At 38.7% G+C, this 25,641-nt stretch overlaps 1 protein-coding gene across 1 annotated transcript in view; it reads left to right on the forward strand.

Moving 5' to 3' along the window:
* Nucleotides 1–25,250, forward strand: part of UBE3D (ubiquitin protein ligase E3D) — a 189,082-nt gene extending 163,832 nt beyond the window's left edge. The window contains exon 10 of the mRNA XM_011931970.1: nucleotides 24,677–25,250. Within this exon, the coding sequence (XP_011787360.1) occupies nucleotides 24,677–24,697 (21 nt within the window). The 3' untranslated portion in view covers nucleotides 24,698–25,250. The remainder of the gene's footprint in view (nucleotides 1–24,676) is intronic.
* The last annotated feature ends 391 nt before the right edge of the window (nucleotides 25,251–25,641 follow it).

A 25,641-nucleotide genomic window follows, 5' to 3' on the forward strand; every position in this document is an offset into this window, starting at 1 on the left:
CCTTATCAGCATGTAGCTAGCTACCTTCTGACAGCTTAACTGCACAGTGAGCAATTACTGGGCATCTTAAGGGATGTTCAAGGGTGTTGCTTCCTGGATACGTATTTTCCCTCCTCTCTGCTCATATCTAGCATGCATGTTTCGGGTGGTCTCTGGGATGTGAGATTTTCCAGACCTCCTTTGCTCAGGGACTTCCCCCTCCTGTTCATGTCTAGCTATCTGCCTGTCCTAATATTTACGCTAGTCTTGCCCTCCTTCCTTTCTCCTTTCTTCCCTCCTTTCTTTCTTCCCAGATGAGCTCCTGTAATCTCTCAGGAGAGTGCAAATTCATTTCCTTACAAGAATTTGCATCTTTATTTCAATGCTGAGAATATGAATTGGGAAAAAGCTCTCATTTTGAACTGTCAGTTTGTTCCATATTCCTTAGAAAAGGAGGATAAAGCAAGATTTGGAGGCAGAACCTTAGCTTTTCTTTTGTTCTCTATGTGCTCCCAGTCTCCTTCTCTAAAATTGTCAGTGTTCATTTTTAGACTCAGTAGGAGAAAGTGGCTTTTAATAACCAGTGTCTGACTTCTTGGTGCAGGAAGCTGGGTAGATTAATTGAAACATTCTGAAACTAAATAAAGTTGGTATCGGGGGGTCCAGCTGAGCACACACAGGTGTTCCATGCAAGTCCCCCTAATTTGTTGCCATATCAGGAAGTGATTGTACCTTCAGCTGACTTTAAGCATGAGATAGTCCTTAGTACTGGAGATAGATCCCACTGGTATTTGTTTTTCCTGTTTGAAAGTTACACTTGAAATGTATGTAGATGTTATTTGTCTACAGTAATTTTCTTGTAACCATATAGTTAAATCTTAGTCAGATTTGTATCTTCTCCTTTCAGTCAGCAACACAATATTTATTCATTTCAGTACTCACATATCTCAAGTTCAACTCAATATTTCATTTATCGAAGCTGAATAAAATGGCTACATAATTTACCAGTTATTAAAGTATTCTGATTGTGCCAGTCTTCAGTGTGAACATCTGGAAACTAAATAAGATATATGACCTATGGTCTTCTATGTTATCTTACAGCTGCTGTAGTAATAGTAGTTAAAATGTATTAAGGTAAGGAGTAAAATATTATTACATACTTAGATGTCAGTAATGTTAAATACTTCATGAGCCTTGCTATATTTAATAATTGAAAATGACATAGTGGATATTTTGACACAGATTTACAGAATCTCAGAAAGGGCTAGACTTGGGCAGGACTAGAGTATGGGCCTAGAAATTGGACAGGTGTGGTGCGAAATTGTAACCCTTCCACACACTGGCCACAGGACCTCGGGGAAGATGTCTCGCCTGTATAATAAGAGTATTACTTACCTTATGGGTATTGTAATGATAAAGTCAATGAATATATGACAAGTCCTTGGAATATAATAAATACTAAATAAATGATTATGACTTTTGTCCCTATGACTATGCCATTTCTAGTTCTAAACATCTACTTCAATGACGTTAGAGGCCAGGCTGCTATCTCCCAGCCCTGTGCTCTGTTGAACTCTTGTTCAACAAGATGTGTCATATACCTAATATTAGGTATTATAAAGGATATCAAAGAAGACAGTAAGATCAACACTGATATTTTCATCGCTTCCTGCTCTACCTGTTGTCACATAGCATGACTAACAGCTGCTGAAGTGTCTGTCTCAGTTTCCAGTGAGATCATAAGTTCCTTTTAAAGAGAATTATCATCTTAAACTTTTATAAGGTAACTTGCAACACCTGGAGCATTGCTGAGTGTAAGCCCAGCTGTTCAATGAGAGAATGTCTTTAAAAATTGTAATTCAAAGAGAGCATGTTGACAAGAAGAAATGGTTGCACCCGTGGTGGGTGGGAGAGGTAGAGTTGGACCAGCTGATCTCTCACTACCCCTCCCACCCCAGGGTTTGCCATCCTTCAGAAACACATTCAGTGAGGCAGGTGAAAGCTAAAGAAGACATATAAAACTGGCTGGTGGGTGGTCATTTCTCAGTATAGTACTTATTTGTGAAGTCATATATTTCATATTTATACTTGAATTTTGTACAGACTCATACAGGCCCAGTCTGTGATCCTGATGTTTATAATGGAATCTGTAAGAACAAATTATTTTGATATTCTTGCGAGCTGCTGCTAATGTTATAACTATTTTTTTCTGTGATCTCCTGTAATCTACTTTTGCCATATTATAGCTCAAAGTTAATGCAACACAAACAATATTATTTAGGCTGTGTCTTAGGGGCGTGAAGCTCTAATTTTGGCTGAAAATGACCAAATATACTGCTTCCTAAGCTTTATTGCTTTTTGCTAGATCTCATTTTTCCCTATCTCAAGTTAAGTTAACGAACATTCTATAAAACTTAAAACTTTTTGCTTCTAAAAATATGCCCTCAACTCTTTATTGTCTGAAGAATAAAATGGAAGGGAGAGCATTCCACAGGTTATAAAAGAGAAAAAGGTGGGCAATCCACTCAGGATTTCAGGTACAACTATAGCAACACCCAGGCCTTTGGGATGAAGATCATCCTGTGAGAAGCCAGGGAAATGGAAAAAAGTAATTTCCATTATCCTCTCAAGATGAGAGAGGATGGACATAGGTACTTTTTTATAAGCAGCTTCAGTTCCTCGCCCTTATTTTCTTACCACCAGCAGGCATTCACAAAGATGTTAGGAAGCAAGAGGTGTCATCTTGATTGCTAAATGGGGAAGTAATAGAACAGCAGTAGAGAGGGGGCTCTTTGCAGAATGCTATAAATTATTCTTTCAAAAATGAGTGTGGAGGTCACAGCTTTGTTAATATTGTGTAGGACATAGTCTAACAATGATATCAGTTCTCCTACTCCTGGAAGCAGAAGCCTTTCCTTCAGCTAATGGAGCAGAACACTAATTTGAAAAGCAGGGAGAAAGTAAAGCTGCCCTGCTTGACGTTGAGGTGCCACAGTGGAGTCCACTTTGCCAGCCAGCTTCTCCCTAGCCCATGTCATCTGTGTCTGCACTGGACACATTCCCACTTGCAGCACCTTGGAAACCACTGGTCTGATTGCTTTGGTCTCTACCCAATCAATTGCGTTTCACCTGGTTTTGCTCAGTGACACCTTTAAGAATCTGATAAAAGCTTTGGGTCTTATTCCTTTAAAAAAGTGCATCTGCGTGAAATTTTGCATGCTGTTTCAAAGCCTTCATGGACTGCTCCACCATCACCAAAGGCACATAAATCCCTCAGACCTAAGCCCTTTCTAAAAGTCAGACTGCATCTTTTTCACACTAAACAAAATAACAACAAACAAAAACAAAATTTAACTCTAACCACCTAAACACACTATACTTTCATCATTTTCAATTAGTTTGGGAAGAAACTGAAAGAAACCTAGGTTCTGGTTTTAGCTCTGCAGCTAGTAGCTGGATTGCCTTCAGCAAGTCATGTAAGACATTATTGGGCCTCAGTGTCTCCGTCTCTTAAACTCTAGTGTTCTGTGTTCAGCTGTAGTCTTCTGTAATTCTCTGAGCCAAAGTAAGGTCACATGAAGTCAGTAGTCTTCTCTATGACCAAGCATATGCTGTTTGCATCCATTTATTCATTTTTAGCTTATGAGGGAATGGCCTTTCCATTCACTCAGGCTAGATGTGAATGTTGTAGTTGATAAGCAGGGCAATATTGACATATGTAAAAAGACATTTTCTTCTGTTAAGTTTGAATCCTTAAGTTCTGGGTTCTATTTGTTTTGTTTTGATCTAGCTATCCAGTCCTCTTCCTCACATTTCCATCACCTCCATCCCCTAGCAAAAAGTTAACTGATTTATCACCTTCCCTTCCCTTGACTCATTTGAAGTAATACACTAATACCCTGAGTTAAGCTGTATGTAAATAAGTTTGGATGATAGAGGAAAAGGTAATGGTGACAGGTAACGCCCAGTGAATGAAGTGCTAACGTAAAGGGGCATCTGTGGAGATAACGAATAAGTGGGTCCTTAGGTAAATGAAGTAGGAGCACAACTCAAGAGAGAAGAGGGGCTGGGTTAGGGCATGTGATACACTTCTTTTACAACCTAGTTATCCTCAAATTACTTGAAATTAACCCTGTCATTCCTTTTCCGAGAAAAAAGAATTCTTTGCCTGGGGCAGTCATTCCTCCCAGGCTCTAAAACCCAGCCATAATAATGATGCTGCTAAAATTATAATTTATTGGGCATCAACTTTGCAACAGGTACAGTGATAGAAACTTTGTGGATTTTAATTCACGTAATGATTATAACCACCCTTTGGTACTTGTGCAGCTATTTCTGTTTTTCACATGAGGAAACGGAGGCTTAGAGAAGCTAAGTCAAAGCCATATAGGCCTCAAACCACAGAGCGAAAATCTAAGCACAGGTTATTTGATTCTAAAGCCTCTTTTTCCCCACTGGATTGCATAGCCACTGGGCTTTCAGTTAATAACTAGTGAAACAGTCCTGTAAAACTGTCCACCTTAGTGAATCTGCCTGCAGGTAGGTTTATTGTTACGCCGGCTCATCATCTTTTGCAGGTAAATACAATGTATGAGATCATTTTTGAGGGGAGTGATGTGCCTAGAATAGAGAATAACCACTGACAAGATTCTCAGGATTTTAAAAAAAGGTCGTTTGTTGTTTTAGTTTGATTTGCTTTTAATTCATCACTCTACCTGGCACATTGGAGGAACCCAATGAATACATCCAGAGGATGACTACGTGGATGTATGAGTGAATGAAAGGCAGTTTATTCTACAAGGCTTAAATGAACTGATTTTGCAATAGCTAATACAGAAAGCAAAATTTTAGCATTATACACTGGTATGACTTTATTTCTACATTTCAGGAACAAAATATCATATAACTTTGCACGTAATTCTTTGAAGCTCTTGATAGGTTTTTTTATATTCTGCTTCCCAAATCCTTTTGTGTAGTTATAAGTCAAAAGCAGAGTATTACATCACTTTCATTGGAAAAAAGACTAATTTTACATTGTAATGATTGTACCTGTTCTGTGACAAAGCCTTGATTTAAAAAAAGAAAACTTCCAAAAATTCCAATTTAATAGCTCAAAGAAAGAAGATTGTCTCTAGGAGAACTGGGACACAATTTTATAGTTTATTCATTGTAAAATTGGCCTTCAGTGCTAAAATGGAAAAAAGGATGAATGCAGAAGAAAAAAGCATAGAATAACTGACTAAGCTCGAAGGTCATTAATGACACTAAGAGGAATAAAAATGATAAAGTGAACATAGAAAATCATATTCTGTGAAAAATGAAATAGAATTGCTCTTAGCAAGAAAAAAAAAAAGCATGGAAGAAATCTTTTTAGTACAGTTGAGGGAAGGGAGGAAGGACTGTGTGCCCAAATGAGTAGCTCTGTTGGAGCCAAAGAATGGGTTCTAATCCTTACCAAAACTTCAGAGCAAATTTCTTAAAAATGTAGGTCAATAAGAGCTTATAGTTAGGAGAGAAGCCTGGTTTCCTGGAGACATGTTTTCTGTTCCCCAGAAGAAAGTCCAGTGTCAGTCAGTCTGTGAATTCAAATGTGTGATTCTAAGGAGGTGCAGCATTAATTGGAGTAGCTGCTAGCACAGGAAGAGTGTTGAGCCTTTCTGACCAATGACAGGAGAAAGCTTTAAGTAGGGTAGATATCAGCTCCTCCCATGACTTTTCCTGAGATTATAAAATTATCAGTGTAAATAAAATTATCAGTGTAAATGTCATGGTCCCCCTTCCTGATCCTGTACATCCCCCTTTTCTACCCCCTCACCTTCATTGGGGAAAATCATTCATTATTTAGAAGGCAGCAGCACTAGTGAAATGCTCAAAACTCACATCATTTTTGCAAGAGCTGACCAGCGTGTTTAAGTGAAAGTCTCAAATAAAATCTGTCTCACATGTGGCCCATGTGCTGAGTTTAAAAGGTCGCTATGGGAAACTTTCAGCTAACTTTTATCCTCTGTGACTATATATTGCCTAGTTCAGACTTTGTAAGAAGTGTTCTAATTTATAAGTTTTGTTTTCATGTAATTAGAAAACAACAAAAACCAGTTACTGTCTCAAATGTTTGGGCCCTTGTCATTCCATTTAGAAGCAGTATATTGTTAATGGAGCTTTTTGCTGTGTCCCCAAATACTGCATTTCAAAACCTCAATTCTGGTCCTTTACCATGTAGGAAAATGATTGGAGAGTACACAATGAACTGATGATCACATCTTGCATTAAGGCAATAAATGAAAAGACTGTGTCACAAAATCTATTCATGTCCACCCTGGGTTTTTTTTTTTTTTTTTTTTTTTTTCGCAGAAGTGTTCTTGCTGTGACCTACTTCTGCAGATAAGAAAAATGATTTTGCCATCCTTCTATGACATTATGGCTATAGTGAACTGTTCCCAAGTGTCTTAGTGTAGGTGGCCTTGTGAGGATAAGCATTAATTATTTTTAGACTGCTGATGCATCACCTCTGTGGTGTCTATATTTGTCTTCTAAGAATGCATCATCACTCTCTAATTATAGGTGATCTGGTGGGATTAGATCTTTTGGGTTAAACAGACTAGGATGACACAAAATATGCATGGAAAGTAAACATTTGAAAAAATTGGTGAGCCACAGTGATTGTTAAGATCCAAACTATACTGCAGTGTTCAGAATAACACTCAGAACAATCTTCACATTGTCAATGTCACCACCTGCCTAATTCCTACATTTTAAATCACTTTGCCAATTGAGTTTATTTTTATGTTTTCAACTTGAAATTTATCACCTAATTCTAATTCTTGGCCTCTTGCAATGTTACCCCAACAGCTTTTGTAAAAAAAAAAAAAAAAAAAAAATGAAATCACCATGGAATCTCTGGGACTCTGCTCTGTGACAGCCATCTCTGCAGAACCAGGAGAACAGTGAGGGCTGTGGCACCTTGGTCTAAACTTTGAGGCTTGTGAGGCAGTACAGAGCAGAGCTCTGAGCAAAGTTTTAAAGAGCAGATCAGTTTCTGGCCAGGATGTTTTGCCAAGTAATGTGGAAGTAATAGAGTACTGGGGTTGAAAATAAGAAATCTCCCAGTCTCTTTTCAGCTCCATCCTATAAAAGGTTATTTTCTCTGATGTTGATGCATAAAAGTAATAAACCTAGATTCTAGTTATATAATTAATTTAGCCAATCATTCATTCCAGGAAACAAATATTTACTGAAAACCTTCTGTGTACAAGACCTCATAGAGGGATATACAGAGATTTAGATAAGACATTGCACTTCCACATGAATGGTCCTTTTGCAGGCAGGAGTGGATACGCAAGGGTTTTTTTGGGAAATCTAAAACACAAAGTGTCATCAAGAAGAGGCATTTGGTTCCCTTCTCAGTGTCTGTGTCTGTGGACCGTGTCACAGGCAAGGTGTGGGAATTTAAAATCACCAGTGCTTTTCCTCTTTTCTTGAATCCTAGTCTAAGAAGTAGCTTTCGGGAATCATAAATTCAAGTGTTTAATTGGTGATGAACATAAAGCTGGAGCATCTGAACATGTTGAGGGTAGTGACCAAAATGCAAGGGTACCTTTCTTGTCCGCCAAGTTCACTTCTAAAACTCAGTGCCATTTTAAACAGTTACGTTGGGAGGTAGGGGAAAGATCGCATCCAATTTCATTCCCCTACTGTGCAGCAGATGTGCTCACAGGAACAACTGCACAGTGCGATGTTGTCAGGTTTCCGAAAGAATTTAGCTAATGGGCTTCATTGCTCATAGACTTCGAATCCCAGAGAATCAACATGAAGGTGACAGACAAGTACAAAATTTGAAGCTTCTAAGAGTGAGTAAGTGATGAAGTTTTGTGAGCAGTTTTTCCAACGTGGGAGTTCTAATTTGCCCCACCCAAAATTTGAAGCAGCCTTGCATAAAGGGAAAGAAAGCAGATGTGAATGCTTATGTTAAAAGTCAGCTAATTTAAACCTAACGAAAAAATTCTTAGCTGCGGAGAGGGCCAGAATGTTGAAGGAGCTCTGCAGCATCTCCTCTGGAGGCATTGCTGAATAATATCTCTCTTGAATGGCTTAGCTGTACAGGTAATGGGAAAAGCTGACTCAGGGCTGCCTCCAGGCTTAGCAGGGAATATATTCTGGGTACCATTGTGAGTATTAGGGAAGGCCTGAAAATCACTGACAGAAAGGCTAATGTCGTACAGTTCAGATTCCCCCAAGGAAGAAAATGTTTATGCAATTCAACCTTAGTAACCTGAGTTGTAAGCTACTTGTTTTCTGCAAACATCAGAGTTAATAGTACCTGTACCCTAAACTACTAGTTTATGGCGTATTTTTGGATCCATTTTTCTTTCCACTTAAGAACAACTTTTAACCTTGTATCAGGAATGTTCTCTTAGATTCAGAGAGAATCACAGAAGTCAGTTGGCAGTTTGTTACTGTGACCCGTGGGACAGGGGTAACCCCTTCAGAAGTCCTCACCCAGCTGCACACTTGCCACACTCCCTGTGACTACTTCAGACTGCATTAACTGAGCACAGAGCCATGGGGCCAGGGAAAGTGTGGCACTACAGAGAGGGGCTAGTGAAATGCTGAGGCTTACTGGGAAACCTGGGCTGACTCACCTGCCTCCTGAGCCAGGTCCTGCTGCACTCCCACACTTCTTTATGCCCCTGCTTTATGACCCCAGGACTGTCTTTGTGCCCTGGCTGTATAAATATTTCCCTGAGGCCTTCAGGAAGTTTCAAGTAGCATAGTACATGAAATAAGTTATGCAGTGAAGGAAGGGAAGAAAGGAAGAATGTATTTGAAAGGAGAGTTGTTAACATTAAGTCCTATACCCCATCCATCTTTCTCCTAATATTTTTTAATAAACATGTATTAAGCACAGTTTGTATATGTAATGTATTTATTGAGCAGTTGAACTCATAGGATTGAAATATGAAATTTTACCCCCAATCTTCAACCACATTTTGGAGTTAGGAAAGGTGTTACTGAGTTCTTTTTGTTTTGTTTTTTTATTTTCTTATTTCAGTAACTTTAGAGGTACAAGTGGTTTTTGGTTACGAGGATGAATTGTATGGTGGTGAAGTCTGGCCATTAGTGTCACCCAAATAATGTACATTGTACCCAACTATTGACATTTTAAGATGGATTTTTTTTTTTTTTAATTGAAGAGAGCTGTCCTGTTCATCCTGGGCCTCTACCTACCAGATGCCAGTAGCATTCCCCTAGTTATGACAACCAAAAATGTCTCCACACATTGCCAAATGTCCCCTGGTTGAGAACCACTAATACACACCCATGTAACCATTATCCAAAAAGAAGATTTAGATCATATCCATTTCCCATAAAGTTCCCTTCAGGTGTTTTACAGTTAATCATCCCTCTTTGAAAACCAGTGTCTCTATTTTCTATCATCTTAGATTCATTTTGTCTATATTTGGACTTTGTATAAATTGAATCATATAGTATGTACTCTTTTTTGTCTCAATCTCCCACTTAACATAATGTTTTTGCAATTTATCCATATTATTGCATTTATCAATAGTTCATTCTTTTCTGTTGCAGAGAAGTATTTCACTGAATAAATATGCCACAATTTGTTAATCAGTTCTCCTGTTAATGGACACTTAGTTTGTTTCCTACTGGGGGCTATTTTGAGTAAGGCTGCTGTAAATATTCTGGTAAAATCTTTTTGTGGACCTGTTTTCATCTCTCTCAGGTACATATCTAGGAATGTAATTGCTGGGTTGTTAGGATAGATGTATATTTCACTTTCAATAAACTGCTAAACACTTTTGCAAAGTGCATGTGCCATTTTACACTCCCAGCAACCATGTCTGAGAGCTCCAGCTGTTCCGTGTCTTCATCAGTGACATCATTTGGTGATGCCAATCTTTTATTTAGCTATTCTGGGTATCTCATTATAATTTTCGTTTGCATTTCCCTGATGACCGATGATATGAGCACCTTTTCATATGCTTTATCTTCTCTTGTGAAGGATCTGTTTTAAGGCTTTTTATCATTGACTGTAGGAGTCCTGTTCCCCTTCTACATCCGCCACCACTACCCGTAATTGGTTTGAGTTTTACAGGAAACTCAGGGACTGAGAAACCTTTGGCCATCTGAATAAATTTGATCTAAAATATAAAAACCGCTATGAAACATGCCTTCTGGATTTTGTTTGTTTGTTTCCATTTCCAAACATCCTGTGAGTTTATAAAGTATTTTTCCTTAGAGGTTAGAAATACTCCTCCTAATTAGCCAGACACGTATGCAGAACTACTTTAATTTTCTATGGCATAGCCTTCCAGTGCTCACAGCCCCTACACAGCAACAGCCCAACCTCATCCACAGCTTTGACAAGCAAATTAACAGCAGGAACCTGTCCTCACATAAGGCAGTGAGTCACTTTTATAATTCCATGCCCAAGGGAGTTTTGTGGTGAGCCTTTTTTTGGAAGCAGTTATTTCTCCCTCCTCCCTCTATTTTTCTTTTACCCATACAGGAATGTCTTTACCTAGTTTAAAAAGAATTAAGTTCTCTACCTAGAAAGATCCTTTTTTCCATTCCTATTTTCTGATAATAAAACCTAGCTGTTTCCTTTTAATTACAGTGGAAAAGGGAGGGACTTATGAACTTTCTTTTGTTTTAGTTTGTCCAGTAAAATGACTTCAATTGTTAAGATGGTTTTAACTGTCCTACTTAGCTAACCGGATAGAAAGATTCATCTCTGAGTAGTTTAGGACCTTGTTTCTAAATAGGATACAAGAACACTTGAAGCAGGGTGTTTTCTTGCTGCACTTTGAAAAGGGAAGGCAGTGGCCTGCAGAAGGGGAATGGCTTGTGTTATGTGTATATGTGAGGTTAAAGTGTTCAAGGGCTTTGTAAGAAGTAAGGCAGTCTCCAGATGTGGTGGCTAAATACCATTCCCCACTAAAAGGAACCACGTTTCTTGGGAAAATGGCTGATTCTATGTCTGAGATAAGAAATGTACAAGACAAGACTGAGTTCTGCCTTACCATAAGTGAGGGAACAAGTAATCAAATTATTTTAAACTACTAGGATCATGTTAAAAGGACTTAGGCTCTAAGTTGAAGAGGTTCTTACTGACAAAGATGGGCAGGTTTGAGTATCAGTGAGAATGACTGCAGTGGATTAAAGCATATCAAATATACTTCAAATCCATGAATTCATAAGGACACTAAAAGCATAAAAGTGGTCACATTTCAGTCTTTGGAAAACTCTGCAAAACAAAAGGCCTGATTTCTTTGAAACACAAATTGCAAATGGAGAAAAAAGGAAGGAAGAGGAGCCTGTTATTTAAAAGCAATGTAAAAGACTTACTAGTTGTGATACTTGGATCACATTTGGATTGTGATTTAAACAAATGCCAACTGTTAAAAAAAAAAAAAGTATGAGCTAGTTGGGAAATTTAGTCACTGACAGGATATTTGGTTATATTAAGGAATTATTGATATTTTAAATGTGATCATGGCATTATGGTTTTATTTTTATAGTAACCTTTCTCTTTTAAAGATACATACTGAATTATATGTGAAGTAATAGGACTGGGATTTGCTTCAGAAGAGGTCTGTGGCAAGGATTTGAATGAAATAAATGGCCGTGAGCTTGTAATCATTGTTTCTGAGTAATAAATATATGTACATTTGTTATATCTTTACTAGAGAATATATTAATATTTGAAAATTCTCATAAGTTAAAAACAAAACCAGTTGAGTACACTACAGATTGTTACTGTGAAGGGTTTATTGGAGAACAAAAGCAGATGTTTGAACAGGGAGAGAGGACTGCTGGGATGACTAGACTTGAGTAAGGAGCTGTATCTTGCTGGCCTTGTTTGTTGGTATGTGGCACTGAAAAAATTAATATCCAGTGATCTAACCTGCCCCCAACATTTTTCTATCTTTTGATTTAGTGAAAAATGTGTGCTCTTCCTTTCACTTGAATATTTAGAGGCCACTGTAGGGTATTAATTGGCCTAATTTCAATATTGTTTTGTATGAGAGACTAGGGAGGCCCTAGGAGAGGGAGAAAGACAGGGGAATGGCTGGTCATTGGTTCGGGCAGAACACACAACATTTATCGATTAAGTTTGTGGCTATATATGGGCATGATTTGTGGTGCCCCAAAATAATTACAATAGTAACATCAGTGATCACTGATCATAGATCACAATAGTAGGTATAATATTAATGGAAAAGTTCAAAATATTGAGAGAATTACCAAAATGTGATGCAGAAAAATGAAGTCAGCACATGTTGTTGGAAAAATGGGCGCCAGTAGACTTGCTTAATGCAGGGTTACTGCAAACCTTCAATTTGTAAAAAATGCAGTATCTGCAAAGTACAATAAAGTGAAGCAGAATAAGTGAGATGTGCCTGTATTAGTAAAGGACTATTCAGCCAAATAGTTTCATATATTAAAGATCTATGGCTTAATCATTAATCCTGGATTTAGAGTTGAATTTCTCAGGAGTAGATTATGTCAGCAATCCAGGATGTGCTGCTTTGAATCCCTAGGAGTGCTGCCCATTACAAACCTTTAGATGCCCCCTACACAATCCAATCCAGTCAGTGGCCTCTGGGCTTCAAGTTATTTTTCAAGGAGCAGGTGATATTTTACACTAAGCAACCTACATTCTTGTATTTGAAAATGCTATAGGTTTATAGTTTTTTCTTCAGATGCAATATCTGCAATTTCAGTGACTATCACTGGTAGATGTTTTGTTACTTAGGGTAACATAGAAAAAAAAAGCCTTGGATATTTTATATACACAATTAGCCATTTATGCTTCTCCTTTAAAAATAAACAAACATGAATTTGTTTATTAGCAGCAGACAGCGAAAGAGATGCATCTGGAGCAATATTTAAAAGAAACACTTAGGTTTAGTATAATAATATTAAGCTCTTTCATTTATCGAAGGCCTCATCTGTGCCTCGGCCTTCTGGGCCGTTTATGTCCTTTATTACTAATCCCCACAACCACTGGTGGGCAGAACTGGAGGGAGCTAAGGCTCCAAGAGGTCATTCAGCTAGTAAATGTCAGGAAGGCATTCAATCTCAGCTCTCCCAAGAGCTTATATTTTTCTGCTCTCCCACAACCTCTAGCAGTGTACAAACTGCTGCCTTCTTACACTAATCTGTTTTTACTTCTCTCTGTGTAATGTACAGTAGTCCTCATTTAACGTGGTTGATAGGTTCTTGGAAACTGTGACTTTAAGTAAAATGATGTATGGCAGGTCCTTGAATAATATTGTTTCCTTCAACGTCATTTCATTATAACTTTGATGATAAAAAATTGGTTCATTATGCTTCGTTTAGCTTAAAGTCAGAGCTTCCAAAAATCTGTCAAGAACATTAACTGAGGATTTACTGTACTTTATCTCCAATTCTCCTGTCTTTTCATATCAATTAGAATTCACCTTTCTGCACCTTCCTGGTAGCCATCTGAGACTTCCAACTTCTCATGAAGAGTCTACCACTTTGAATGCTGAGAGCCTTTTTCTAGTCCCATACCCTACACTGTTCTTGACCTTGAAGAGTTCAGTGAATAGTTCAGTATAAAAGAGCCCCCTTTGTCTTCCATGTGGCTAAAAGTAAAAAAGCTAAGGCTTCTGGTGAAACATCCTACAGCATCCTCTTCAGCTTTTCAGCTTGTTCCCCTCTGTTGGTATGACCGTTTATAAACTCCTCATAAGCCATTATTTACCCCTCCTTTAAAACAAACAGGCTAATTACTGTTTTGTGATCCCTCTTTATTTCCAGGAAGTCCAAATACTAGACTTAAGAAATAAATGGTATTTATTTTTAAATGGCTATATTAGCATGTTTTTCTTTTTAAAATTTGCATGTCTTAAGTATATTTTCAAAGGAATGTCTGAGTAGCAAATGGCTAAAGAAAATGAGTATCTGGTTACATTTTGATCCCTTTCTTGCCAGACCTTACCTGTTATTTAATTATTCCAAGTCATAATCATTTTTACTGAACTGATTCAACTATGCTATACTCTGACATATCCAGCTTTCTAAACTTAACAAAAATTCCTTCCCAAGATTTCAGGCCAATTTGTCATCTATCCTGTTGGCTCTCCTCCTCTGACAGAAGTTTCATTCTCTAATCAAGTAATTATTTTCTCTTAAAAGTAGGATTTACTTTGCCATTCTATCTCTTCTTTGCCCTCCTTGCCACTAATCCAAAATAAGTAATCTACTTTCTTCTCAAAAAATAGGGTGCTAGCTGGGCATGGTGACTCACCCATAATCCCAGCACTTTGGGAGGCTGAAGTGGGAGGATCACTTGAAGCCAGAAGTTTGAGACCAGCCTGGGCTACAAAGTGAGACCTCATCTCTACAAAAAAAAAAAAAAAAGAAGGCATGCATCATTTCAACTGCTACTAAATCTGGTTTAAAATTGGATTATGGATTCCTTCTTCAGTTAAAGTTACCATAGCAATTATCTCTCACCATAATTAAATGGAAGGGAGCTTTTATGATGGAATGAATGTGAGGCTCAGAGACAAAGATCTGCTCACACCCCTAGTCTCCTTGCTAGCTTACAGGCACGAGCAAAAGTTACCTAACTTCTCTGACCTTTGAGTCTTCACTTATAATTTGGGTAGAATTAAATTAGATATTTAATTCAAGTGGATTTTTTAAGGATTTAGTGAGATGGTACCATGCTTGGCACTTAATTTCTTCACTGCACAGTAACATATTAACATTTACTAAAGCACTTATACAAACTACTGAAAAATTTAAACAGTCTGTTGATAGGTGTACTGAGTTCTATACAATTTTATCACCTGTGTATGTGTATCTACCACCATAGTGAAGACACTGAATAGTTCTATCAAAACAGGAATCCCTCCTATTGCACTTTTATAATCACACCCTGTCTGCCCTCTCCACCATCCTTAACCCCAGCAATCATTGCTGTGTCCTTAACTTGTAAAATTTTGTCATTTCAAAAATGTTATGTAAATGGAATGAAACAGTGTGTAACCTTTTGAGATTGGTTTTTTTCACTCAGCATAATTCCCTAGAGATTCTTCCGAGTCTTGTGTATTGATAGTGGGCTGCTTTTTATTGCTGAGCAGTATTCAATGGTGTGGATGTACAACAGTGTAACCATTCACCTGGGCTGATTCCAGGTTTTGGATATTAAAATAATGCCGCCTTAAACATTCGTGCACAGATTATTATGCGAACATAAGTTTCTATTTCTCTGAGACAAATTCCTAATTTGCAGTTGTTAGGTCATGTAGTAATTACATGTTTAGTTTTAAAAATAAACTGCCAAACTGTTTTCTCAAATGGCTCTACTCTTACATTCCCCTCCTCAGCAATGTATGGAAGACTCAGTTTCTTTGCCAACTTTTGGTGGTGGTACCGTAGCTTACTTTAAAGCCAAATTTGCGACCATTTTCTTTACCTGAGCTAACCAAATACATTTGCTGGAGACCCATGTGGAGTGACTAGATTTAGAAAAGAATGGAGTTATATGTGATATGCCACAGTCTAGTCATATGCCACATCAGGGCATATCAGAAGCTGTCCCCGCTAACTCCCACCTCCCAGATAATTCATTCACTTAACTTTTAACAGACTAACTTTATATGATAGGTCAATTTGAACTTGAGATATTGGCCCCTTCATTCTCTACATAGTGAACAAAAAGGGCTTGGCTTTCCTTTTGTCAGCAGTGGGCCCAAGCTCCTTTATTAATATTGGGAAATTGAACTGGACATAATTTGTTTCTTTCTCCCTTGTTTGACAATTTTATTGTCTTCTACAGGAAAAAGATGTTTTCTGAAAATATTTTTGGGCACCCAAATTAGCACCTTTGAGTTTGCACTGGTCTAGAAATGAAGACACTGGAGTAGGAGTTAGAAGACCTGTGTTTGAGTCCTCGCCTAATTAGCTATGTCACTTTAATCCAATTCCCTTCTCGAGGACGGTTTGCTCAGCTGTATAAAATGGCTGGACTAGATCAACAGCTCTCAAACCTAGCAAGCATGAGAATCACCTGGACAGCCTATTAAAACACCCCTTGCTAGGCCCCACCCCTAGATTCAGTAAGTCTGGAGTGGGCACAGTAATTTGCCTTTCTAACACGTTCTCGAACGAGGCCAGCAATGTTGGTCCAGAGACAACACCTGAGAAGCACTGGGCTGGACTATTTTAAAGTGCTTCCTGGGACTGTCAGTCAATACCACCCTCTCCCAATCCCTGCTCCTCTGTCAGACTCCTCAGATTTGCTTTCTGGTGAGATAAGTTATGCACTTACTCTTTTTTTTCTTTTTTAAGTGATGCAGATGTGTAGTAAAATATAATGCAGCAATTAAAGATATTCTAGAATAATATTATTTGAAAATTACCACAATACATATTACATTTAGTTTTAGAAGTGCTATTTCACAAAACAGCTGTATGGAATTGTCCAGAAAACATAGAAATAAAAATCTAGAAATATATATCCAAAATGTTAATAGTAGTTATCCCTAAGTGATGTAGCCACAAAATTTTTCTTTTTGTGTTGCACCTTCCTGTGTTTTGTAAGTTTGTCTATAATTCATATACTCATAAGTCACATGTTTAAACAGGAATTATAGTAGGCAATATAAGTCTCAACTTCTCTAAGTTTCAATAATTACAATAAAGACCTTGTTGAATACCAACCAATAAAAGTAAGGCTTTTTTATTTCTGGTGTGAAATAAAATTGTCCAGGATGGTTTTCAAAGGCAGGTATGACCCTGCTTATCCCTTTCTCTTAACAAATGTGTTAGGTCACCTTTTGCCATTCTTCCTACTGGACAGAATTCTTCACTCGTGCACAAGTAGCCCGGACCTCAGGGCCACTCGTTAAGTATCTCAATACTGCCTGCATAGTGTTTCTATGACACTTTTCCACTGATAACTAGTGGGATCCACAGTCACAACCTTACAAGCTATTTCCTCCTCTTTCCTTCACAGTGGGTCAGAAAGCAGTTTGTCTGCATGAAGCAAGTTTTCTTCTTGGTTGCACGTCTGTTAAAAGAATTAATATTTACAGCTAAAATAGGAATTTAAAAATTGCCACTGAAATAAATCTATTTAAATGACAGAACCCATTCATCTGTGGAAATCGATTTTGTTCCACAATATAGGGGTTCATGGCCCCTCCTAGGATTTCTAGTTGTACTGATGTCATAAGCATACCATTTCTTCACCAGCTGTGCTTCTTAACCTTAAGGCAAGAGTGGGCATGGTTTCCTTTAAATACGATATATTAAAATGGTTTTGCTGCTAAAGTCACCTCTCCTTAAGCAACTGAAAATATTTCAATTAATTGATACTATAGAAAAGCACTTTATTTCTGAGCTCTAGAAACTCTGTTTCTGAATAAACTTGTTTGGTCAGAGGCATGTCACCAATAGGGCAGCACAGTGGTGATTTTCAAAACACCACTCTAGGCCAAAGCTGCAGCAGTGCCACTGTTCCCTTCTGCAGGTTCCTTCCTGCAGCTATTCCATAGGAAGGAGAAATTAAAGGGACTTTTTGATTTGTGAGTGTGTAAGCATGTATTGAGGTAGCACCATTTTATATGTTGTGCTTTAACACCCACCCATATTAGTATCCTCGAATGATTTCCTTACAGATGTTTTGTGCTTCAGAGGCAATATATTTTTATGTAACATCGGAAGACTGCTATGTAGATGTTGGCCCCATGGGTTTGTTCTCATTAGTAAAGTTACCGAATTTGCTTTACATGACTGGGAGCATCAGAACTGCTTGTTCACTAGTGTTACAATAGCACCATCCAATGCCAACAATACTGTCCGTAGTCCAATTATTCTAAAAGACATGAGGAGATGTTCATGTCTAGGACTTACTTGCTTTGTTGAAGAATGGGATCAAGATCCAGTAATTGCTATAGTGGTCCTTGATTTCAGCCCCATCTAGAGATGAAAAGCCACCAGTAGTCCTCTCTGCCACATACACATCTCTTAAAGTACTTCTCATCCTGTAAGTGGACTGCTGGCCTTCCACCTAGATGTCTGCAAGAAGACATAACAGGGCTCAGCTTAACTTTTTAAATCAACAAGCTGTTTAGTTATATGTAAATTTTCATAGTGCATCATGGCTTAAAGCAAATACAGGGTAAAAGTTTAATTTATAGACACCCATCTTTTTTTCTCTCTCTACCTTTTAAAAGTTCTTACAGAATGTGTGCAGAAAGCCCAGGGTTGGAGGGCTACACTGATGTTCCCTTAGTCTACTGTTTCTGTCCCTTACACACATAATTGTTGCCAATTCGGAGGGACAGGATTTTCTTCCTCATTGGACTGCTTCTCACATTTTTGGTGTTTTGTTTGGTCCTTCCTGTCTGCCAGTCATTCATTTAGCAGGCCAGCATCCTAGAGGGATCAAGTGTGTGCCAAATTCTGTGCCATGCCGGGCTTTATGGCTCTCTTTGCCTCCTCCAGGGTAGTGTCTCAGGAGGCTCTCTTGCTTTCATAACGCCAAAATAGTCTTGTTTCTCCCAGCAGGTGTTAAGGTCCATCTTAAATTTACTACACCTTATTGGAATCACCTAATTCCTTGACTACCTCTCCCACTCTCATTTCAACTGGAGGCGGAAATTCCTTCTCAGTGTGCTCTGTGGCTGGAACAATCAGTGCCACATAGGAGATAATTACTGATTGAATGAATCAAGCTAGCCTCCCAGCCCAGAGAGAGAAATAGCTTTAAAGTTTTTGTTTATTATACTTTAAGTTCTGGGGTACATGTGCAGAACGTGCAGTTTTCTTGCATAGTTATACACGTGCCATGGTGGTTTGCTGCACCCATCAACCCATCACCTACATTAGGTATTTCTCCTATTGCTATCCCTCCCCTAGCCCCCCACTCCCCAACAGGCCCCAGTGTGTGATGTTCCCCTCCCTGTGTCCGTGTGTTCTCGTTGTTCAGCTCCCACTTATGAGTGAGAACATGTGGTGTTTGGTTTTCTCTTCTTGTGTTAATTTGCTGAGAATAATGGTTTCTAGCTTCATCCATGTCCCTGTAAAGGACATGAACTCATCCTTTTTGTGGCTGCATAGTATTCCATGGTATGTATGTGCCTCATTTTCTTTATCCAGTCTATCATCAATGGTCATTTGGGTTGGTTCCAAGTCTTTGCTATTGTAAACAGTGCTGTGATAAACATACGTGTGCATGTATCTTTTTAGTAGAATGATTTATAATCCTTTGGGTGTATACCCAGTAATGGGATTGCTGGGTCAAATGGTATTTCTAGTTCTAGATCCTTGAGGAATGACCACACTGTCTTCCACAATGGATGAACTAATTTGCACTCCCACCAAAAGTGTAAAAGCATACCTTTTTCTCCACATCCTCTCCAGCATCTGTTGTTTCCTGACTTTTTAATGATCGCCATTCTAACTGGCATGAGATGGTATCTCACTGGTTTTGATTTGCATTTCTCTAATGACCAGTGATGATGAGCTTTTTCTCATCTGTTTATTGGCTGTATAAATGTCTTCTTTTGAGAAGTGTCTGTTCATATCCTTTGCTCAATTTTTGATGGGGTTGTTTGTTTTCTTGTAAATTTGTTTGAGATATTTGTAGATTCTGGATATTAGTCCTTTGTCAGATGGATAGATTGCAAAAATTTTCTCCCACTCTGTAGGTTGCCTGTTCACTCTGATGACAGTTTCTTTTGAGAGGAGTATCTTACAGTATTTATCTAACACAAAAAGTTGAGTCTAGGGTATCGTTAACATGGGTGCGATTAATGCCAAATTAGTGAGTTAGTAAAAACTACCTAATCCCAGTATTATTTTAAGACATCAAGTATATTTGCTAGATGCTAGAATAGGTTGTAGTTTTTAATTTTATTTTTGTTTTTACATTTATATTGTATGTTTTGTATAGAAAATTTGGATCTTGGAAACTAGATTTTATTTTAATTAATTAATTTGTTTATTTATTTTTGAGATTGAGTCTCGCTCTGTCACCCAGGCTGTGGAGTTCAGTGGTGGGATCGCAGCTCACTGCAACCTCTGCCTCCTGGATCCAAGCGATTCTCCTGCCTCAGCCTCCCAAGTAACTGGGATTACAGGCACCCACCACCGTAACCAGCTAATTTTTGTGTTTTTAGTAGAGAGGGGGTTTCGCCATGTTGGCCAGGCTGGTCTCAAACTCCTGACCTCAAGTGATCCACCCACCTCAGCCTCCCGAAGTGCTGGGATTACAGGTTAACGTTAGCCACGGCGCCTGGCCAAGAAACTGGATTTTATAATATAAGGGCATAAGCTGTCCTTGTCCTTTTCCTTTTCTACTATAAAAACAGCCTGTTTCAGATCATAATTTTGAACATGCACTGGACAAAAATATATATCTAAAGGAAAGTTTTATTTTTTTTTTAAGTCAACAATGTCCTTTTTAAAAGGAACATTTTTGTCTGTCTACTTAGTGTAAAGAGTCCTTTCTAAAGCCTTTCTATGTAGCCAGCCTTGATGATATATATTTTTAGTGATTGAAATTCTAAGGCCAGGCAGAGTGACTCGCGCCTGTAATCCTCGCGCTTTGGGAGGCTGAGGCGGTTGGATCACGAGGTCAGGAGTTCAAGACCAGCCTGACCAACATGGTGAAACCCCGTCTCTACTAAAAATACAAAAATTATCCAGTGTGGTGGCGTGTGCATGTAATCCCAGCTACCCAGGAGGCTGAGGCAGGAGAATTGCTTGAACCCAAGAGGCAGAGGTTGCTGTGAGCCAAGATGGGGCCACTGCACTCCAGCCTGGGCAACAGAGCAAGACTCCCTCTCAAAAAAAAAAAAGAAAGAAAGAAAAAGAAAAAAAAAACGAGAAAGAGGATAAGAAATTCTAAGTCAATGTTGAGAAATGAGTTAATATAAATTTATCTAGGGTAAAATAACATTAAAAAATGTTTAACGTGTCACACAAAGGTATTAATGCATCCCAAACTTACATTTGGTCAATGATACTGTGTCCGGAATTGGTGGGTTCTTGGTCTTGCTGAAGGGCTCCTCAAGTGCCGCCAGAGTGGATGCCGAGGCCAAGGAGGCACCGAGAGCGAGGGCTGCTAGCATGTTGTCACCTCTCAATACATCAGCCTGGCCATGTTTATTGTGGTTTAAGAAGATTGTTTTTAGATGATTACTCAAAGCAGAGACATCATTGTTAGACATCTTAACATCCTCTCCCTCTCTCCATTTCCAAGTGTAACTATTCAGGTATACAGAACTAAGTCAAATCTTATAACCAACAGGAAAGGGTTGTCTTTTGTTTTTTAAAATAATTATTTAGACTTTGTAACTATATTCCAGAAATGTAACAACCAACAGAGCTTTAAGCTGCAGCTATAGTCATATGCACTGAGAAGCTTTAAAACTTTACTTTGGGGAATAAAACTAAAAAGATGAAATATAGAGATCTTTCTCAGTGTAGTGGAACAAAATAAAATTATCCTCTCTTAAAATAAATGGCAGTTAGGGGAAGTAATTTTTCCTGTCATGGATAAATGGTAGGGAACACAAAATCAGCATTTGAAATATGTTAACTCACAGTGTTTTAAATATAAGGAATAAAATGCATTGTACAGTACCTGTTCCCAAGAATGGCTGCAGTTTCATGTTGAGTCTTTAAAAATACATAATGTGCTCAGCAAATGAAACTATAAAAACTAGATGAAAAAAAGACATTAAGCCAAATTTTAAACTTTTTCTTTTTCACTGGGAGAGTCCATTTTGTGTTATTTAATTTAATCAGCTCAGCCTCTTTTGTAGTTGTTCCTCATCTTGAGTTCGTATTCACAGGCATGCAAAAGAAACCTTTTGATAGTTGAGGCAATACCAAAGATTGGAAGTCTCTAAGCCTCTGTAGTTTTCTGTCATTCATCTCTAAAGTTATAGTGGGAAAAGCACGGATTAGAAATCAATTTCTTTCTAAGCCTACCATGTCACTTAACAGCTTTGCTACCTGAGCAAGTTTCATACGTTTTCTGAGCTTCTGTTTCTTCATATGTAAAACAAAGTTTCAAATGCCTGCTTTACTAAACCATAGGACTGTGCTGTGAGTGAAAAAAATCAAAGTAGGCTTAATAAGGTGTTTTATACATTTCATGTACATCCTGTTAGAATTCCCATTTTGTGGATGAGGAAAGGCTGAACGGGGCTGGCTGATAATTCTTTGTTATAGGGGCTCTCTACATTGTAGGAGAACGTCCCTGGCCTCTGTCCACTGGATGCTAGTAGCATCCCCTCCCAGTTATACTGACAACCGAAAATGTCTCCAGATACTGCCAGACACCCCTCAGTACACAAAATCACCTCAAGTTGAAAATCACTATTCTGTATAGCTAAAATTCTTAACCATTTTCTTTTTTTTCTTCTTTTTTGAGACGGACTTTCCCTCTGTCAGCCAGGCTAGAGTGCAGTAGCGTGATCTCGGCTCACTGCAACCCCTGCCACATGGGTTCAAGTGACTCTCATGCCTCAGCCCCCCGAGTAGCAGGGATTACAGGTACCTGCCACCATGCCTGGCTAATTTTTGTATTTTTAATAGAGACAGGGTTTTACCATATTGGCAGGCTGTTCTCAAACTCCTAACCTCAAGCCATCTGCCTGCCTTGGACTCCCAAAGTGCTGGGATTACAGTCCACTTGAGCCACTGTGCCCGGACTCTTAACCATTTCTGTAATGTCATTTATCAGTGTTATCCTTATGCTAAGTATTTCCTGGTTGGAATACTCCATGACGTAGCAATTTTCAGAATTAAAAAGGAGATAAATGGTTTCTTCCATTGTCTTTCTGTCTGAATATAAGCAGCGGCATTGTCTTCTTTGTACGGTTGTGAGCTTCCTGTCCCTATAAACTATGTAGAAGCAGAATGTTGCCTGCCAGGGATGCTGCCCACAGTGAGCCCTAAGTCAAACTCAATGACCTCTGCTCTTCCTTCCCCTGTTTATTATAACAGGCTCTACTGGCCTCTTTTCTCATCTGTTATATTCACAGACTTCTAATATCTCTTGTCAGCTGAGAGACAGGGGAAACGCATGGATTTTCCTAATCATTATTATTAGGTTTTGAAGGGAAGGTGAGTGTTAAAGACAGAGAGAGTTGGCAGCTCTACAGCAACGCAGGTTTTATGTCCAGCACAGACCTGCAGAGGTGGGGGACCAGCTGAATGCCAGCTAGAGCTCACCACTGCTTACAGGCTGGGGTATTTATAGGTATGGGCGGGAGGGGTCTGGGCAGTATGGCTTGCTGCCCGGCAGGATATTAAGAAGATGTTCCTATGATCAGGCGGTTTGGCCCTTTTTCCAGTGGGATGTCATAGATGTTCTTTGGGCCTTTGTCCAGCAAGATATGATAGGGATGTTCCTTCCGTTGGGCCTTTGCCCGGCAGGGTATGATAAGAAAGTCAGGTGGTTGGGTAGGATGTTTCTCATGGTCTGAACCCCCATGGAATGTTTTACTTTGACCAGGGTCAGTGAAATGGTGGCGGGGCTTACCAAATGGTGCAGCTTGAACTAACAGTGATCTCATTTGAGCTTCACAGTAAGCTCTTGAGGTTTGCATCAGTTAGTTGTCCATGTTTACATTTTGTTTAAGAATCAACCTTTCCTCTTTGCTGCTCCTTCCAATTTGGTGTTCTCTTGATAGAGAAACTCAGCAGGAAGTTGATATGGAAACTCAGCAGGTGCCTTTCTCACCAGCACCGTACGAAGGGTAACATCCTTCTGAATTACTCAGCATAAAGCAGATGCTTTCTGCCCTGTGTGACCCTCCCTTTTCCTTTTCTTTTAACAGAGATAGTTAAATACACACCTCTTTTTACTGCATTCGGGGACTTAAGGACAAACTTTCCTGATGCTCTTGACAGATGTCCAATACTTCCCCAAGAGTAGAATGTTTTTACTTCTCTTGCTCACACCTAATATGAACTTCCCAAGCCTCCCATACTTCATGATCTATCTCTGCTCTATACTTGACTCTCTTCCTCATGCTGGCACAGTTCCCAATGTATTGTCACCCCTGAACTAAACCTTTCTAAACATTTATGATTGACTTTGTTATGTTTGTTTCTGTTTTCAAAACTATTGGGAAATTAGATACATTTGATCTAGGCCTCATTACGTAGTCTGAAAATATTTTGTACATAAGACTGTGTGAATTAGTTTTTTTAACTCTAGGTTTTAAGATGAATTGCTGCTGACCAACCAATATAAATGAAAGTATCACCATGACCTAGGAGAGACTGGTATCATTACCTATAGGGATGAGGACCTGGAATCGCCCAGGAATGAGACTCAGAATTCTAAATATGGAAGGTCCAAAACAATAGTTGTGAACCAATGGGAACGAGGACTGGATTACTTCATGGCAATATAACTTTAGTTTCAATTAAAACTCTTTTTCTCCTTTAAAATGCATGTGAATCATCTTAATTACTATATGGTTCATTTAAAAAAAGGACTAATTGGCTCCTGCTGTAAAATACAATGTCTAGATCCACTAAGAGTCATTTTTCTGTTTAAATAAGTGTATGTTCTTATTGACCAGACTTACCTGATTCTGATTTAATGTACATGCAGCCATTTTCTCATATTATAGAAGTAAAACACTGTGGGTTTTTCTTCCTTCTCCAGGTGGCCTTTTTGAAGATGTAACTATGAAGCTGGGCATTCTCCTCCCCTGGCAGACAGCTCTCAAGCAGGAGCACACTGAGGCCAGCAGTCAGCTCAGGAGGCATCAGTTACAAAGACAAGAACCAGAGCTATGGGATAAGAGTACTGCATTGAAGTTTTAAGTTTACTTGTTTGCATATATTCTCTAAGAGAAGAGTTAACTTTAGATCTTTGAAAACCCAGGACTGTGAAGAAAGTTGTAGTAGCAGGTTGAGGCAAGTATAGAAGTTACATCTCTATTTCCCGCAGAGAGGAATATTCACATATGTGCTGTGTCAGCACCACCTGGAAGGTTATTAGCTAATAGAGACCCGTCTGTCCTGTGTGGAATCCAGTGAGGAATTTTATTGGTGGAACTGAATGTTAACTGCTATAAATCCTAGGAAATAAACTTTTAAAGAGTTTCTTAGGATCATTTAAAACAAATTTTAAAAAAGAAAAATAGAAAACATTTAATACTTTATTCAGAGGAGATGCTCAGTAGATGTTTATTGAATGAATGATTACAAATCAAAGGATTTCCCATTTATGCAAATCTGCATGTTTCTTTTGTTATTTCCTTTACCATACACTATTGCAAATTAATAAACATACCGCACTAGCATCCTGTTACAGAGTTGTTCTATTCTTTGTGTACCAGCACAAGTAGTGAGGAAAACTTTGAGTGAGAATGATAGAGCTACAGGGAATCCCACAGAGTACAGGCTAGCTCCTAATTTCACAAAGAACGTTTGAGACTTGCCTAGAATCACACAGCTAGGATCAAAGCTGGGACTGGAGCCAGGCAGGTCCATCTCCTCTGCCCAAGATCTGATCCTTCTCTCTCTGACATCCTCCTTTCCTGCTCCATGATCAGGAGGACAGTCTCTGGATTTGCAGATATCGTTGCTGCTCAATTGGCATTAATCCCCACAGACCACCTAATA

This window comes from Colobus angolensis, unplaced genomic scaffold, assembly GCF_000951035.1.
Source record: "Colobus angolensis palliatus isolate OR3802 unplaced genomic scaffold, Cang.pa_1.0 Scaffold920, whole genome shotgun sequence".
Taxonomy (NCBI): Eukaryota; Metazoa; Chordata; class Mammalia; order Primates; family Cercopithecidae; genus Colobus; species Colobus angolensis.